Source organism: Hippoglossus stenolepis, chromosome 2, assembly GCF_022539355.2.
Source record: "Hippoglossus stenolepis isolate QCI-W04-F060 chromosome 2, HSTE1.2, whole genome shotgun sequence".
Taxonomy (NCBI): domain Eukaryota; kingdom Metazoa; phylum Chordata; class Actinopteri; order Pleuronectiformes; family Pleuronectidae; genus Hippoglossus; species Hippoglossus stenolepis.
In genome coordinates this window covers 13,183,686-13,200,695 of record NC_061484.1, presented here as the reverse complement: position 1 = coordinate 13,200,695, position 17,010 = coordinate 13,183,686, and the positions used below count along the sequence as shown (strand labels likewise).

Below are 17,010 nucleotides of genomic sequence, written 5' to 3'. Positions count from 1 at the left end.
GTTTGGTTGTAATTAATTATTTGATGATATAAAAACAGGGTGAAACATCATGATTGACATCTGAGATTAACTGTTGATTGGTCGAGCGCATGTATCGCCAGGACATCTGAACCACAACTCTATTCCCCCAATTGCTACTGTACAGACTCTGGCTCCAAATAACAGCATTGTTGCAAGATGGTAGTGTTTGTATTTTGGCTTCATTTCTGGAAGTGTCTTTCAACTTTATATAAAGATAGGAGGACACCACAGTAGACATTTTGAATATCATTTTTCTGTACTTACAAATCGTGACGAGTTGTCATTTTTCACTGTCTTCGCGTTGCCAAACGATTCCAGGATGGGGTTGGCTTGTAAAAGCTGACGTTCCAATTCACCCTGAAAAAAAGGGTGAATCGTTACCATATGAAAATCAAGTCTAAAAAAGAAGAGAAATTAATTTTGATTTTCACTGACAACTGAAAAGGGCATATACATGCAGACAAAGACAGCAGACATCTGAAGACTTGTGTGTTTTATACAGGAAAACAAAGAAAAGGTTTCATAACTCACGCACACAGATAAAGACAGTCTATGGAAATATTAAGAGTAACCTGATTGGAATATTTTAAAACTGTTGCTTTTTTTCTATGTTATATAACATTGGATATGAAACTTAATTGTTTTTTGACTGTCAAATGTTGAGACTTCACTTGGGGCTTATAGACTAAACAATTGAGAGAAAAGCTTTTGATCTGATCATGGATATTGTAAAACTATATCTCAAACCTTCCAAAAACCTAGCCAACACATTTTTATCATCTAAAGTTTAGATGGAAAAGAAAATTCCATCTGGGATCTGCTCTAGGGAATTTTTCTTTTGCTGTGACAAAAGCCAGACATGTAATTTATCATGTCAGGGGGAATGTGTCCACAACGCTCAACAGAAACACTATTTTTGGTCAAATTGGATTCTTTGACATGTTGAATTAAAAAAAGCACATTTTAAAGATGTTTGAACAGGTGGTCCGCTATGTTTCCATCTGAGCCTCATTGTTGGCTTTGTCATGACCAGAGAATCCAACACGAAAGAGAGAGAATACTATTTTTTCTGCTCCGTTATTTCTCTTCTTGTGGCTAAGTGAAATATTTTCCCATTACGTCAAAAATAGCTGTGCTCACTGGAGGTTTGCGGAGGCCATTTTCCACAAAAAGGAACTGAGGAATCAGCATTTGGTTAGTATGTGAGACATGTAATGTGATCTTTGGCTGGAGAGCATGATGGGCTGCTTTTAATTGAGTTTCTGAGCAGCTCGAATGAGGCAGGGCTGAACTGGATAAACCTGGACCTTCTCCAGCTATCAGAGCAGAAGCAAATCCCACAGAGGCCAGAGGATTTAACCCAAAAGCCCTTGTTTCTACATAAACACAGTCCTGTGGTGCAATTTGGTGGTTAAAATTATCCATTGGCAACCTCTGCCCATTTGTGTGGTCTATTGTACACACAATGTGCAGATTAAAAACACCAGGGGGGGTCCAGCTCAGCAGCATTTAGAGGTTTGACCCACATTTCTATAGCAAAGTGGATATGTCAGACATCTGACAGCGTCAGAGCCGGCTCCTCCACCAGAGACTGCCAATTGTTTTGCAAGCAATCTGACTCATTATAAGTCAACACTATTAATATCCAAAAGCTTCTGAAGCTAAAAAAGAATCCTAATTATCTCCCTCAAACGATTTTTTTCGTAAACTTTGATAGCTACAAGTTTGTCTCTTATTAACGTGCAGCGTGTTTGGCAGGCCACAAAGCAGAGCAGTGTTTTAGGACAGGCCGAGTGAAGCCAAAGAAGATCAGTCAAAACTGTCCCACTAAATCCTCGGAGGCAGAGGCCAGTCGAGGATGTTGTTTTCACTGCTCAACATCTGCTGCAGGGGTCACGAGGTGCAGCAAATATTAAGAAAAATTAGGGCATATCTTGGGGAAAGGGCACGAAGTGTTTAGATCTAAATGGAAACAAGCTGATGCAGAGAACTCATTTATGCTCTTTGGGCTGATTCCTACTTAATGTAACATAGGTCAACTACTACATCAAGTGATTAAGTTGAGCTTGCTTAAAAACCAGCAAACCATTTAAATTATATGTAGCATAAATGTAGGTTAATAAATCTGTGGTGAATCTAGTTTCTTTTAACTGGAGGGTTAGTGTAAAATATAAAGGGCTGATGAGCATTTTTTTTCCCCAAATCTTAAGTTCTGTGACTTACATTCTTAACAGAATTAACAGACTTTAACAAGCGAAAGTTTAAACCAGCAGCTGTTGATTTCACTGCCTGTAATGATAAGTGTATTTAGCAATTTTATTGTAGTTAATTAACATAATTACTGTGAGTTGCAAAAAAAAAGAGAAACAAAAAAAGACAAAAACTAAATTTAGGACATATCCTGTTTAATAAACTCTCTGTATGTTCATGTTGGATCAACACACATTGATAGCTATAGCTGGTAGCAAGTTGTACTGTAGGCTTAAAGTGGATGGAAAGCATCTAAAACCCACAGTCAGTGAATATAACAGTTATTAGTGAGTTATTCTGAGGTTAAAGAGTAGGTGGCGACAGAGTGGGTAAAGTGCCCCCTTCATATTGTAAGTGAGGTGAGATAGGTGAGAAACTACATACTACTCACATAAAACAGGGATCCACTCTGTAGGATATGGGGAGATTCAATTGTTATTATGGAAAATAATAAACTGCATTAATGTCATGGAAACAAGTGAACCTGTAATTTACGCTGAATATTTCTAAAAATTATACATTAGTGTCACAATCTACAACAACCTACAGCAGTCTGTCAATTGAGTTAGCAAAAGGTGATATTATACTATTTCTGTGGTCTATGATCCCGGCCCTCGAGACCAAGATCACTGCTGGTGTCCTGCTGGTAAACACATAATTCATTGTCTGCATCCAGTATTCACGCCTTGTCCACACGTACACAGGTATCTATCTAAACACAGGTTTTTCTCCTCTGTTCTTAAAATGAAAAATCTCCATCCACATGAAAGGATGTTAAACTGTTTTACTAATGTTTTACTTATTTTCAGTGACGTTAAAAAACATTGTTTGCATGTAGACAAAAAGCCAAAACTCACAGAAAAAGCTGTGTTTAAAAAAAATACCAGTGTACTTGTGACTTGCGGACAGAGCCTCAGTCACAGGTGAGATAGCTGTGAGGGCTACCTGCAGGGCTCTGGGTTCTAATGGGCCAGGACTGAGAATCACTGCAGTACTGAAGGTAAACTCAAACATAACCTGATAAGCTGATGCTTTAAAGAAAGAGAGGTGTGGCCACTAGTTCTGTCTTAACAGTGCACAACACAGATCAATAACACTTTCAACTGCACTGAATACAATTAGCATTTTTCCTATATAAAAATAATGATGCTTCACACAACACAAGATGACAGCCTAGACTTAATGTGTGACAACAGTTAAAAAAAACAAACAGCTGACTATGTTTCATTGAGGGTGAATCACAATAAAAGCAGGCAAATTTACAGTATGTCACATTAACATGAAACACAATTTAATTTGAATAATCATGCCAGTTTTAAAATGTACTTACAACTGCATTTTGAGCCTGATGGAGAGAGACAAAGTCATTTCTAATTATGCTTTTTCGGGATTCTTTAAATAAACCATAAAGTTTAATTAGTGTAATCCTTGGAATTACTGACACCATTTGATGATCTCATATAAGGCTCATACTCAACAGATATATTATGAGCCAAGGGCATAACATTTTTTTATTTGACTGGAAAATGTCAGTGTAGCATGCACATGAACATGGGTGTATAAAAAAGCATAAAGACTTGCCTGCTGTTTCACTTGGTTAGGTGACTCTGGCTGTTTGTTACAGATAAACAAATGCAAATTGTTAGACTGCACGCACACATATCCAGTGCACAAAGTCATGTTGCCTACTATAGGTATTGATACTTATACTGCGAAACCCGAAACAAACCCACCCAACAGTACTTATTTCTAATTATTGTTACTCCATTTACAGCATTCTCATGATCCACATGTGAGTTTTTATTTCTATAGAAAAGCTAAGCTGTTTTCAGACATGAACACTGGAAAAAGTTTGACAAATGAAGAACGCAGCAGGAGTCAGACATGTTCACAGCAAAAGGAAAATGTCTGGCACATTCAGGTGAGGGGTGTCTGGGCAAATTGGACATGACCAATAAATTCTCCTGGAGAAATCACACATTTTTTGTTTACAGCACATCAACACAGGCGTCTGCCCTTGTCGTCAAAAGCTCTCAAATCTGGTTGTTTTCTATGTGTATGGCTGTTTATCATCCTGTTATTTGTATTCTTTTAGCGTCCATCGCTTGTTAGAAACATTATAACACACCCACTCTCTCGCTGGGAATTTTCTGGTCATTTTCTTGCTGTGTTCTCACATGGGCTCACTCTGACATTTTCCAGACATTTTACTAGGGGGCTGACAGGAAGAGTTCTAGAAAATGTCCAGAACAGCTGACTTGGACATTTGCCTTCTCACAAACAGCCCCTCTGGAAAATTTCAGGAAAATGTGTGGGCTCCAGAGCATGTCTGAAAGCAGCTTCATAATATCCTTACGGAGTTGTAGGTGCATAGAGACATACAAAAGGGAATTATGACAGTAATTCCTATTTCAGTCTGAATTAAAGTCATGAATATGAAGAATACTCACAGGATTGTTGTGGTCTTTTCTTCCTTTGTGGGAAGAGGCAACGTGTGCCAGGTACTGAATGACCTTTTTTGTGTTTTCAGTCTTGCCAGCTCCTGACTCACCTCTGTGAGACAAAAGAAGACAACACAAACAAAAGACAGGCATCTTGAGAATAACAAGACATGAAACTTTTTATAATGAGCCCTAGAGGTTATACCCAAGCCACCGGGTGATACTGGATCGAAAATGTTCTGCTCTTACTTAGCTTTACAGATCTGCAGGTGCTTATGACCGCGCACAGAACACTATCCCTACCCTCTTTTTCACCAAAGAAAATAAATAAATAGAAAAATGATAGATACAAACGTAAACTCAAATTGGTTGTGAGCGTGTGAATAGTCAGCCGGCTTATCACTGCTGCCATACAGTGGCTGTGGCATAGAAAATCCAGGAATACAATCATGTCAAATCCTCCAAAAAATGCAAAAATCTTTGTGGGAGCAGTTTAGATTTAGAGCATACCTGAGGTTTTATAATAAGTGCATACTCACATACACCAAGTATGCGCAAAATATTGTTTTGCTTTCAGACTGAGGGAGTGTGATGTGGTTGAGAATGAGGACTGAGAAAGTGGTGTGTCAGTGTCATTGCTGCTGTGCACGGAGGGTTATCATGGAGGGATTGTGTCAATGTCTCTGGTGTTGGTATTGGGCTGTCGGGTGTGACATTCTTCAGCTCCCCCACTTCAGAAGTCATTTAAAACAGGGAGTGCTGACTTAATCACGTCTTGTGAGACATTTTGTTCATATTTTGTGTTTAGATACCAGTTCAATCAGTTTGTGTAACTCAGAGCCGAATCCATTGATAATGTGCATGATCCTTATTTTGTGCTACACAATTCAACCCAACAGAAACACAATAAATAATAAATAAATAAATGCTAATGAACATAGTTCTATATTTTTACTGATTGTGGGACTTTTTAACTCTTTATGTAAATTTTGTAAAAGTTTTAGGATAATCCATTCAAAAATAAAGACTACCAGAAAAATGTCTTTAAATTCAAAATTAAAATGTGTGCGTCAAAATAAATGTCAACTCAATGGACCACTTCCTAACTTTTTAGTGCTTTAAATAAATCCAAGCTCAAAATTCGCAGAAGTCTTGACCTCCAGTGTTGAGTGGAACTGTACTGCATAGCCTGTTGCCCTCAGTAATCTGGTTATTTATGTTCTATTCACAAATGCAAAATGTAGTAAACTTACTACCATTATGTGTGGATGCATTAAAGATTTGATAACATCCTTGAGAAATTGTGGATAATGGTAATGGGGAGTTTGCAAATGTTACCACAACAACAAATTGCCTTTTAGCTGTGGCCAAGTGAAGACATCATAAATGAAGGGAACAATGTCAATGTCCATACTACATCATTGTTTAGGATCAGGTTACATGAGTTGAGCTTTGATTAATTTGATGTACAGGTTAAATGAAAGTTCTCCTTGTCTCAAGATAAATAACAATACACTTTAATGTGTTTTAAGCCTTTGTCTGTGGTGGAAATATTCAAGTTATTTTGACTGTATGTATAAACATGGAACAAAATATTGCTAACACTTTGCTATTCACACAGAATGAAGAACCAGGCTTTGGTATGGCTTATCTCTTTCCTCTATCTCTGGCATCTCCTTGTTGACATTCCTGTCATCTGTTGTCACTTGTCACTGAGACGATGCTGTTTGTGGAGCAGACATGCCAGACATTTCTCAGACCCTGTATTTCTCAATTATCTCTCAAGTAGTTGCAGTCTGGTCAGTGTCAGTGAGACACACGTTTTAAAATAACTTTAAAAATGCACAGGGGTAAATTACTAGTTGGTAAATGTTTTATCGTCATTTCATTTAATTCAGACAAAAATGCCTGAGTGGAATATAATGCAACACATGATGCTTTTTCCAAGGCTACTGAGTGGAAAGGATGCATGAATGCAAATAATGAATGAAGCATGAACCTAATGTGGGACCTGGGAGCACAAACTAGCCTTGTCATGCAGCAATGGAATAAGTCTTCATACTCACGTGCAGAGAATGGATTGGTCCTCTCGATCTGTGGAGACAAGAAGAGGGAAGAAAGGCGATGAGGGAAAAGAAAGTGGAACCTCAGCAGCTTGTCTTTGATTCAGGCTCTGCTGTCACAGGGTTTGAGTGACACCAACATCACTAAAAAACAGTGCTGTACATCTTAAACAGCCTATCAGCAGGTTGTGGATTTAAAGGTCAAAGTCGAGCTTAGTGTGTGCATCGCAGTTTGCCATGTAAAGCTTTTTTTCTTCACAGCCTGAGACTAGTTTTTATTAGAAAAACCAAATTACTTTTCTAAAGGCATTTTTTTTCATAAGGCTCAGACATCACAGCATTTCAAGTATTTCCTTAAATGTATCACTCAGAAAAGCAGCACTGTGAAGACAAATCACTGCATGGGAGAGATAAGGCAACTATAATGTCAGCTTTATTTGGGCACATAGAAGCATTATGAGTGCAAGTTTGAGACTTGGTCTCTAGCCCGTAATCCCTGATTTAATAAAGTTCGACTTCAGATCACTCAATGGTGGAAAAAAAACATTTAAAGTACCAATTCACACAGAAATGGATCATAAAATAATAAACACAAAAGGTCCATTTCAGTGAGTGGAAATGATAACACACACACACTTATACACAGTCATATATGTGTTTATTTCATATGATAAGTTAATGAATGTCAGGTAAATTATGCTACTGTTTTATTAAAAATATGTATTACAACCATGCATGTCTCATTGAGTTGAATAGATTTAAGATTTGAAGAAGTTTAATGAAATCTTAACTGTGCTTTTGTTATTTGTTTTGATAGACAGGATTTATCAATTATAATGGAGCACATATAAAAATATAGGCTTGATTAGTAAAATAAATAGAATTTAAAACGGAACATAGCATCAATCAATGGCATCAATCCTCATCATTCTGTGTTGAGCGCACTTTGTGGTCATGTGGCAATTAAATAGATAATCTAGAGGCCCTACAGGGGAAAATAAGTGTGATGGTGTCATGGGAAAACTGTATTTTACTGCCCCCCGCCCTAGGGGTTAGGCCTCCTGTCCAGTCACATGGCTGACTGAGCAGCAAGAAGTTGGAATACTAGATAAAGGTCATCAGACTCTTTGTACTCTGCAGACCTGATGCTGAACTCTATATTCAGAGTTAAAACTGTGGCCCTGTCTCCTATCTCAGTCAATCAGAGCAGCAACTGTGTGTCAATTAATCAGGAACAACATCAGGGATGTTGTGATTAAGATAATATTGAAATCTATTAAGATTATTCGCCTTTAGAAACACCTGCAATTCAGGTAAAATATGATTTAAAATTCAATTAAGTAAAAAACTAAAAAATTGTCTCAGTCTCATCTGAAAATCCTTAATTATAACGATGCCAATAGGAGATGTGATAAATCATACATATTTATCCCCAAAAACAAAATGATTTAATTTGTAAACTTGCAAGGGAAGCAGAAATTAGCTCCTCTAAATGTGCTGCAAAGGAACATACGTGTAATCAGATTAATTGTGCATGTGCATCTACTCCATTTCATTCAAGAGAAGACAGTTTCCTTTATCTCTGATGAGCAAGAGTCTGTTTATGGAGGGGGCTGAGCTCACAGGCCATTAATACTGTATTGCAGAGTCTGCATGTTAGATAATTGCAGCAGTTACCAGTGAATAGTGATTGGCAAGCTGTGACATAAGTAGAGTTACTGAGGAGAGGTAAGCCATCAATAACTCAGGCATGTATTCAAAAAAGACCTTCTAGTTAGTTTTTTAGTGTAGTCATATATTTCCTGGGACAAATGGCTGAAAGACAACAAGACCTTGTGAATGATGAAAATGAATTTAGCTTAATATTGAAGATATTAAAATATAATTTGTTGTGATTCGTTCATGAATCAATGGATGCAAACCACTCTAATGCATAATAAACAACCTAAATTGATTAAATAGACCTGCACTGGGGCAAATCTAGGGGCAGGACCAGGGGGCACTGGCCCCAGCAGAAATCTGGTTTGGCCCCTGAAGTCCCCCTGTCCTGTCAGTAGTCACCTACTAACAATATAATATGCCAATTTGCTTCTTATGCTTTTTTGAACTTGAGTAAGGAACAATTTTCATAATATATTAATTGATGGGTTAGGGTTAGGGTTAGGGTTAGGGTAAATAAGAAATTACTCAAATATGTTACTTTCTAAACCAGGAATTGTGCATGGACGTTGTACATATAATTTGCAGGTGAAAACACAAAAGCAGAGTTGGCTGGATGAGGGACCTGATTATTTTACCATGTGGAGCAGCAGAACCAACTTGTCTAATGCTTATGTTGTAAGTTATGACAGTACAAATTCTGCATTTTCAGTCTGATGGCTCCCTGATTTACTCTTCACACTTACATATTTTTAAGTTCCATTCGTGATTACTTCACAATATGCAGAATTACCTCAATGTATATAATGTATACAACCAATTAGTGAGAGAGCAAGAATGTATGTCTGTTTTTCTCAAATATTGACTTTTTGTTGTGAAATATCTGATAATTCTTAAAATACAAAAAGTAAAACAATCCAAAAGAGAAAAATCACTCTGGTTTAACTGCTCACAATTCACATTGGCACTTAAGAAGAAAACATTGCTTTAGCGTGGGGGGGTCACATCATTACTCAAAGCCAAATGCTGTAAATATTTCAGCTTATTGCGTAAAACGTAATGTCCCCGGCTGGACAGTTCTGCTGGAGGTGAAGGTTTCCTGGACTGAACTGCTGACTGTGTTCCTTTGGGGCAAAATGCTGGAAGGTTATCTGATTGACAACACAGCTGGATGGCTCATTAGGAACAACCTGGGTTTCTTGGCTTCGACCAGGCACTTCCTGCAGTTAAGCATTGTAACAAGGAGGATTGACACATGCTTGCAGCCGCACACGCACGCCAAGGCTACTCCGATGTTTCAGGATCTCACCAGCCATGACGTCAACTGCTGCTTTATGCATGACAGCACGCATGCAAGCACAAGCCCCCCCCCATTAGCCCCCACCTCTTTGACTCAGAAAGCGGGTCTTCTTTATCAGGCTGGCTGCAGACACAGAGGAAAGATATGATCCCCTCTTTGATGGAACTGTTCAATTCCATTCACCAACTTGCCAGCACTGCTGCAACCTTAACAACCTCTTGTCCAGACTGTAAAACGCTGATTACCAGCAGAGGACTCTGGTCTGTGCAGATGAGAACTACCGAAACAGGGGCTGTTATTTCCGTAACCTTACTTGATGGTCATAAGGACTCGTTTGGGGGTTTCACATGATTGATAATGCTCTTTCCAGCTTCACATGACTCCATCATGCTGGAGGGGTAATGAAGAATCCTCTATGACATATAATATTATTGTATTAGCAGCTGAGAAGATTTCATTACTTTTTTAATAGCTGATTTTGATCTGAAATAGAAAATGTCTGCGTCAACAGCTTTGCAGAGTAGTTGTGAAAAATCTGAGGATGTCTTGCAGCTTTGACATAAACACAGCAGCTCTGCGTGTGGTGTTTCTTCCTATAAGGAGAGGGGAGAGGAGAGAGGGGGAGAGGGGGGAGAGGGGGAGCTGATCTCAGCTCACAACAGTGAGCTCATTGTGAGTCTGTGGCACGCTGGGCCGGCCTTGTGTCTGCCACCGACGGCTAATGCCTTTAGGAGTGACAATAAACTACAAACACTCACCTCAGACACCTGTCTTTCATGCCTACGTGGCTGTTTGCACATCAGCTAAATGTTTGGGGTAATAATGTAAAATCAATGAGCATTATGATCCTGTCTTGTAAACAGGAGGAAATCAGTCTCAGTCTTTGTGGAGTCTATTAAAAAAAAAGGTGTTTTATTGTCACTCATGATGTTTGCTTCAGTACAGAGAGAAAGACTTTACCCAAGTTAACAACCAACAGTTATAAATGTTTTCAGTGTTCGAGCATCTAGTCAACTGTAAAATGAATGAATTGAATCAAAGACCACATTTCCTGTTCAGCATCAAACAGGGTGGCACTGTCATGATTTCCAGATCTGAAGTCACTGCACTGGTTTAAGTCTGCGGTGAACAATATCAGAAAACTGCTACAGTCACATGATGACCATGCATGCACTAGCACATGGTGGATTTCTTTGATAGAATTATGGGATGGGGTTCTAAGCACAACAGAGGGAGCAGGAGAATTGGAATGAACCTAAACAACATCAAAATAAAATATCAATTACTGTTGATTTTTTGTTTCTGGATTTGTAGTGTCTTTTCAAGCATTCAGAAAACTGTATAAGGCAGAATAGGCTTGAGATTGTTTCTTAGTTTAACACCTCAGAGCAGTTACACTTATGACACAGTGCCAAAGGGGCTTCAGAGACTAAAAAGACTTTGGTTACAATGTGTTTTCAGTGGCTTGAACCAATTCTTACTACTGCATAAGAAAACCATGTAAATCTGGACAAAAGGGAGGGGACTTTCCCTGGTCAAAGGAGTATCTGTCAGTATAGTTTAGGTCAAACTAGAATATGATTTTAAACCTTTCCTCTTGGGGCTCTAATGGAAAACAGCTCTGGTGTGGACAGAACTGGGACTGATAGTTCAGCCGAGGACTTACAGATGGAAACAAATGCAGTAGAGATCCAGAGAGTTCGGTTTCTTACACAGAGCATATTTTGGAAGGAAAGTAATGAAATGTGATCTGGAGATTAATTGTGTGTGAGCAACACTGACAACAGATTTAGTATAAAAGATATTCATGCGCACTCAAGTGATGTAAATTGTTTAGGCAGTCTGAACTTAATGTCTACATCAGAAAAATAAATGATTAAAGTCAGCTTGAGTGTGGCAGCCAAATAAAGGTGAGTATAGGGAAGAGGCCAGGAAATCCCTGAGTGGGAAAGTGAAAATAAGCCATACTGAAGGTTATATATTTAATACACATAAGAGGAAGAAGAAGAAAATAATATCATATCATAAAATATGGGTCTGATACACAATCTCCCTTGGAGTAGCTGATACAAAAAAAGACACCAGGTGATGTCTGTACATGGGACTTAAATGAGAAAGGTAACAGCGATAACCAACATGATACATTATCTAAAAACTGCAGGTACATAACATCTGCATTTGGATCCTGTGTCAACTTAGTGTATAACTCTATACACTGTGACTGTATTGTTTTTAAGTCTAATAATTATCTTCAAATGATTTAATATGAAGTAAGTATTTAAGTTTTATGTTATAACTCCTTTAGATTCATATTGCTACCTGGTACCATGCACTCAGCCACTGTGACCGATTTAGTTAACAGATGATGTATGTTCAAATCGATTGGTTGAAGATTAGTTATGATTTGGCTCGACCAAGATTTTCTTTGATTGACTGCAGCCCTCAACTTAGCAGCTCTGGCAATCAAAACTAACTTGGTGGGCTTTCTTTGAAGAGACATTTCATTACAAAATGTCAACAAGGTTTATGCTCAACCGTCAACTTGACTTAATGCTACATGGACATAAAACACTACCTCTGAACGAGCCGAGAATTCTTATATATTCAGTCACTGCTCAGATGTGTGAACCACCATGTTTGATCTTACTCATATAATAGGACAGATCTTTTATTTTATTGGAACATTAAGTTATGGATTCTGGTTATTAGTTGATTTAATTTAAATGACATGAAATCCTTCTTAAAAGAGCTGGTTGTCCATGTCTGTCTGTCTCTGATAACAGGGATTATCTTGACGCACGCAACGTCTCTATGAACTACTTAATTCCAGCGACACAGTGTAGATATACTTGTATTTAGATGTCCTCTTTGGGTAGTTTTAGCCTGTCCAATTAGATTCGATTTAAATGGGACAGAAGCATTTTTAGTGTAATTATTGTTATAGGTACAACTTTCAGTAACAGTAAATCTGTACCCAATCCCTAGTTTCTTGTGGTTTCTTTTTGAAATGTGGTGGATTACCTTTTCAAAAGATTAGGAAAAATGTCCAGTGTGCTTAATGTGCTCTGGTGTGCCCAGGAAGAGGTTTGCGGTTGAGAGAACCCTGTATTAAGCCTCAGTTCAAAAAGCTATTATTGTTTGCTATGTACCTGATTGATGCCAGGTGGGCCAGCGGCTGCTGAGACCGTAGGCCGTGCCATATAAACATTCCCAAGCCTGTTTTATCACACATTCCTGACAGTATTGTTTACACTATACAGTTCACTGAGGACTTTGTGGCACATACTTAACATTCTTGAAACAATTAATATCAGGGGTTGACCGATATGGATTTTTCAATGCTGATGTTTAAAGGGTAGGACGACTGATGGTCGATGTATAATGCCAATATTATATTTTCAGTATTTCCCATTATTTACATAGACTGCGAATAGTTGTCCCTCCACATTTTCATTATGATCCAAAAACAATTTTAAACATCTCATAATAACATAAAAGATCTCTAACTTATTGTTTGGCTTTTCATTGTAGAGCTATGTGCAGCCCTATCGTCATCTCTCAGTCTCTATCCTTTTCTCACAAACACAAAAAGTCTGTCATAGATGGACCATCTAAACATCCATTAAGTTTTTACCATACTTGACAGGCCAGCAGACCTCTGCATTTCAATGGTAGTGTCTGATTTAGCTATGCACATTCCTGCAATATATTAAAAAGAAATCGCAATATGCCAGATACATCAGTCACAAATTAATTTGATCTTTTATTAATACTCATACTAATACTAATACTATCAACAAATGAGATAAGGAAAACTGCTTATTACTTTAAGGGAAAGTAAAGAGCTGTTTTGGGGAAGGCTTCACTAAGCCAAGCTGGACTTGACCTATTGCCCTGATTAAACACTCGGGAGAGACTCAAGAAGGAGGTATTTTTCCATTTCCACCAAAACAAAAGACCCCCTCTTTCACAACCACACCTAGGGACGGTTGCAGTGCTGTTGATGCATGTCCACTTTTGGAATCCCTCACAACTGCTGACATGATCAGTTCCGTCAACACATGTTTTCAATCAAGCAGCAGCATTTTCTTACTACACATTTCCAGATATGATCAAATTAGCTTCTTGTACGTCAGCGAGTTCACGCCAGCAGAGCAGCGAGGAAAAATAATGTAAAGTATGTGGACCTCTAATCAATGACAGATGTGCACCAAGTTCTAGAAGTCTGTCTACACACCCAGTCTTTGTTAGGTAACACCTCATTTAACCTCCCAACAGAGCACTGACTGGCTTCACAGCAATGTTGCAGTAATTAACAGACTGCTGCAAGGTTCAGACACCCTTCAGCCTCATGTATGAATTGCCCATCTGTACAGATCCAAAGGTCGTAAATTAGAGGCAAGAAATTATTTGGCCGAAATGTTCTCTCTCTTGGAGGGTCTGAACATGGAGTGTGAAAAGACTGGTGTTAATCAGTGAAAATAAATGAATCATTCTGAGATGGCATTACAGTGACATATCATGATATAAGGTGATAATTGTTTTTCAACAGTTTATACCCTGATAACTATCTTAATATTACTTTTGCTTTTACAATTTATCAATTAACTGTTTATCCTATATGAAATATGTTTGTTAAAAATGATCATGACAATCTCAGGAGACCCATGTGTCATAGCTTGTTTTGACCAGCTACCACTCCAAAACCAAATCATAACAAATTCTGTGGACGAAAATTACGCATGTTGGTTAATGACTGAGAAATGACTAAAGTAATTAGATAAGTTATTGAAATTTTTAGGTCATTGACAAATCAATTAACAGATGTACTGTTTCAGTACTATATCAAACTATAGTAGACAATGATGCAGGATTTTGTCTTGATTTGTCAGGGCTTTAATTTGCTCATTGAGCCAAAACATAAACAATCCTGTAACCCCAAGCAGGGACACAAGTATTTAGCTTTAAAATGCAACTTCAACTTTCAACCAGAGATAAAAAAAAAACACCAGTGGTGATCTATACAGCTGGATATTTATTTATATTAACCAGGTTGCTGAAATGCTCAAGGCCAGAGCTAAGCAGCAGCTGTCCACCACTAATCTCCAACCTACAAACCTCCTTTTCAACCACAACTCTTAATTCTGATAGGATTGGAGTAGCAGTGACAGGTCAGCCCTCTGCTCTCCGAGACATATTGTATAGTAAGTGGATGCAGTATTTGAAATGCTCGAGGGAAGAGGTCATTGCTTCATTCCAGATGAAGATGCAAGAAAATGCACAAATATGTGGAAATGAAAACAAAAACAAAATGTTGACCATCCATGATCATCCCTGTAAAAACATGAATAGAGAGTGTGGAGAAAAGAGGGGGAGGCGACAACAACAACCTAGCAGGACAAAATGGTGAGCTGACTTCTACAACAGCTCCAGCGAGGCTACTACTGAAACAACATCACGACCAGGATATCTAGACTTACAAGTTTGGAAAGCATAATACTAAGAATGCTCGGCATTAAAAAATTCTGAGTAGTAAAAAGGGAGTTATTGAAAACATTTTCATTTAAATGGGGCCAAGGTATCATCAAGACTACATGTTAACAGTACTTAAACTTCCTGCTGTGTACCAACATGGGAAAAGCAAAGTCTAAAAGAAATGACGGGACTCTCCAGATTGTCACCAACCCACTGGTCGGCCCTCGCAAATCACACAAAAGATCTATTGTGGAGTGCAATGGGGTCACCCTCTCTGTTCTCACTGGTCTGATCCCAGTCAGTCACTGCCCGTAGAGCCTGGAAGTTTGCCAACTACCAGGATACAAGAATCTCTGAAGACATCATCTAGTGTGAACCGCCTTCACTTACAAGATTTTATTTTCCAAAATGAATTTATATGAAAACCAGGGCAGAATGGACATCACAGACAACAGCAATGTCTAACAGTTAATGGGTAACTTCAAAAGATTTAACCCAAATATGTAACTGAGAAAGATCTGTAAAAACTTCCGAGCAGTGAAACCAGTCATATGTGTTGATACAGGGGCTTGAAAATAACAAAATTACTGGTTTGTTTGTGGCCTGAACTGAAAAAACAAACTTTCATTGAACCAAATGCTTTGGTTAGTGAAATAATATCAACATGTAGTGCTTTTCTCAACATAGTTTAGGGCGCTGCTCTGTGCATTTCTAAAATTAATGACTCAATCTAAATCTTGATGTGGAAGACAGAAATGCTGTGGAGCCATTCCGATTTGGTCTTCTATAAGACCATGCAGGAGGATTGGCATTAACCATCTATGAAGAATATCCAGAAATGAAGTCATAATTCTGTCTGCACAGAAGTGATTGGAGGTTTGAGCCGCAGTACTGAGGTTCCTAGTTAGAACTTCCAACTATACATGCACTTGACCAAAACAAACCAAACTCACTGGAAAAATCCATACTTATTTTCATAAGAACCTGAATTGATAGAAATCATCTTTGAGAAAAATGCTCAACATGCATTTGAAATTATTTAAACAGGGTCAAGGTATCATCAGAAATTGCATAAATATATTTTCTATGTAAAACATCTTTCGATGTTTATAGATCCCAAGGCAATGTCCTGCACAAATAATAGCACAGCAAAGAAAGCAGACACGGTAGCACAGATAATCCCAGATTAAAACAATCAGCTCTTAATAGTATGTAGCCTGAGTCACAAGGAGATAGAGACACACAAGTAACGTCTCCTCATGTGACAATGAGACATTCATTGGTTTTACAATTTACACAACACGGACACAGAAAACCCTTCAAAAAGTGATAATCCCATCATGTGTAACCTGAACATATGGTGAGTTGAAGCAACCTTTTAAAGGAGGATCAGCAGGCAGAGTCTAATAATGACAATTAAACACCAACAATAGGCTACAATCTAACAAAAAACATTTGAAACCAATACACTGACAATCAATGACATTTCAATGTCAGGTTAAGTGCTAATTCCTGTAAGTGTGGTGGACTGACGTAATCAGTAACAGTAACACGGACTTACCTTGTAGCATGCATCTGTATGCAGACTCTGAGATAGCGTAGATGTGTGGGGGCACTTCATGCCTCTTTTTGCCCCTGTACATCTCAATGATATTCTCTGAGTAGATAGGCAGGTTTTTGTAGGGATTTATGACGACACAGAAGAGACCGGAGTATGTCTATAAAAGAACAGAAAACATGGTGGTCACACAGTATGCCTAGTGACCATACTTTACAATATTTTATTATTTATATGCATTGA

At 38.2% G+C, this 17,010-nt stretch overlaps 1 protein-coding gene across 2 annotated transcripts in view; it reads right to left on the bottom strand.

Annotated features, from left to right (window-relative positions):
• Window positions 1–17,010, bottom strand: part of LOC118100175 (myosin-10) — a 56,039-nt gene that overhangs the window by 29,595 nt on the left and 9,434 nt on the right. The window contains exons 3-9 of one of the 2 annotated variants that reach the window (XM_035144959.2): window positions 16,771–16,927; window positions 6,779–6,806; window positions 4,722–4,824; window positions 3,853–3,882; window positions 3,602–3,616; window positions 2,663–2,680; window positions 286–378 (exon numbers count right to left, since the gene is read on the bottom strand). In XM_035144959.2, coding sequence (XP_035000850.1) covers window positions 286–378; window positions 2,663–2,680; window positions 3,602–3,616; window positions 3,853–3,882; window positions 4,722–4,824; window positions 6,779–6,806; window positions 16,771–16,927 — 444 coding nt within the window. The remainder of the gene's footprint in view (window positions 1–285; window positions 379–2,662; window positions 2,681–3,601; window positions 3,617–3,852; window positions 3,883–4,721; window positions 4,825–6,778; window positions 6,807–16,770; window positions 16,928–17,010) is intronic. The other variant, XM_035144979.2, reaches the window with a different exon arrangement.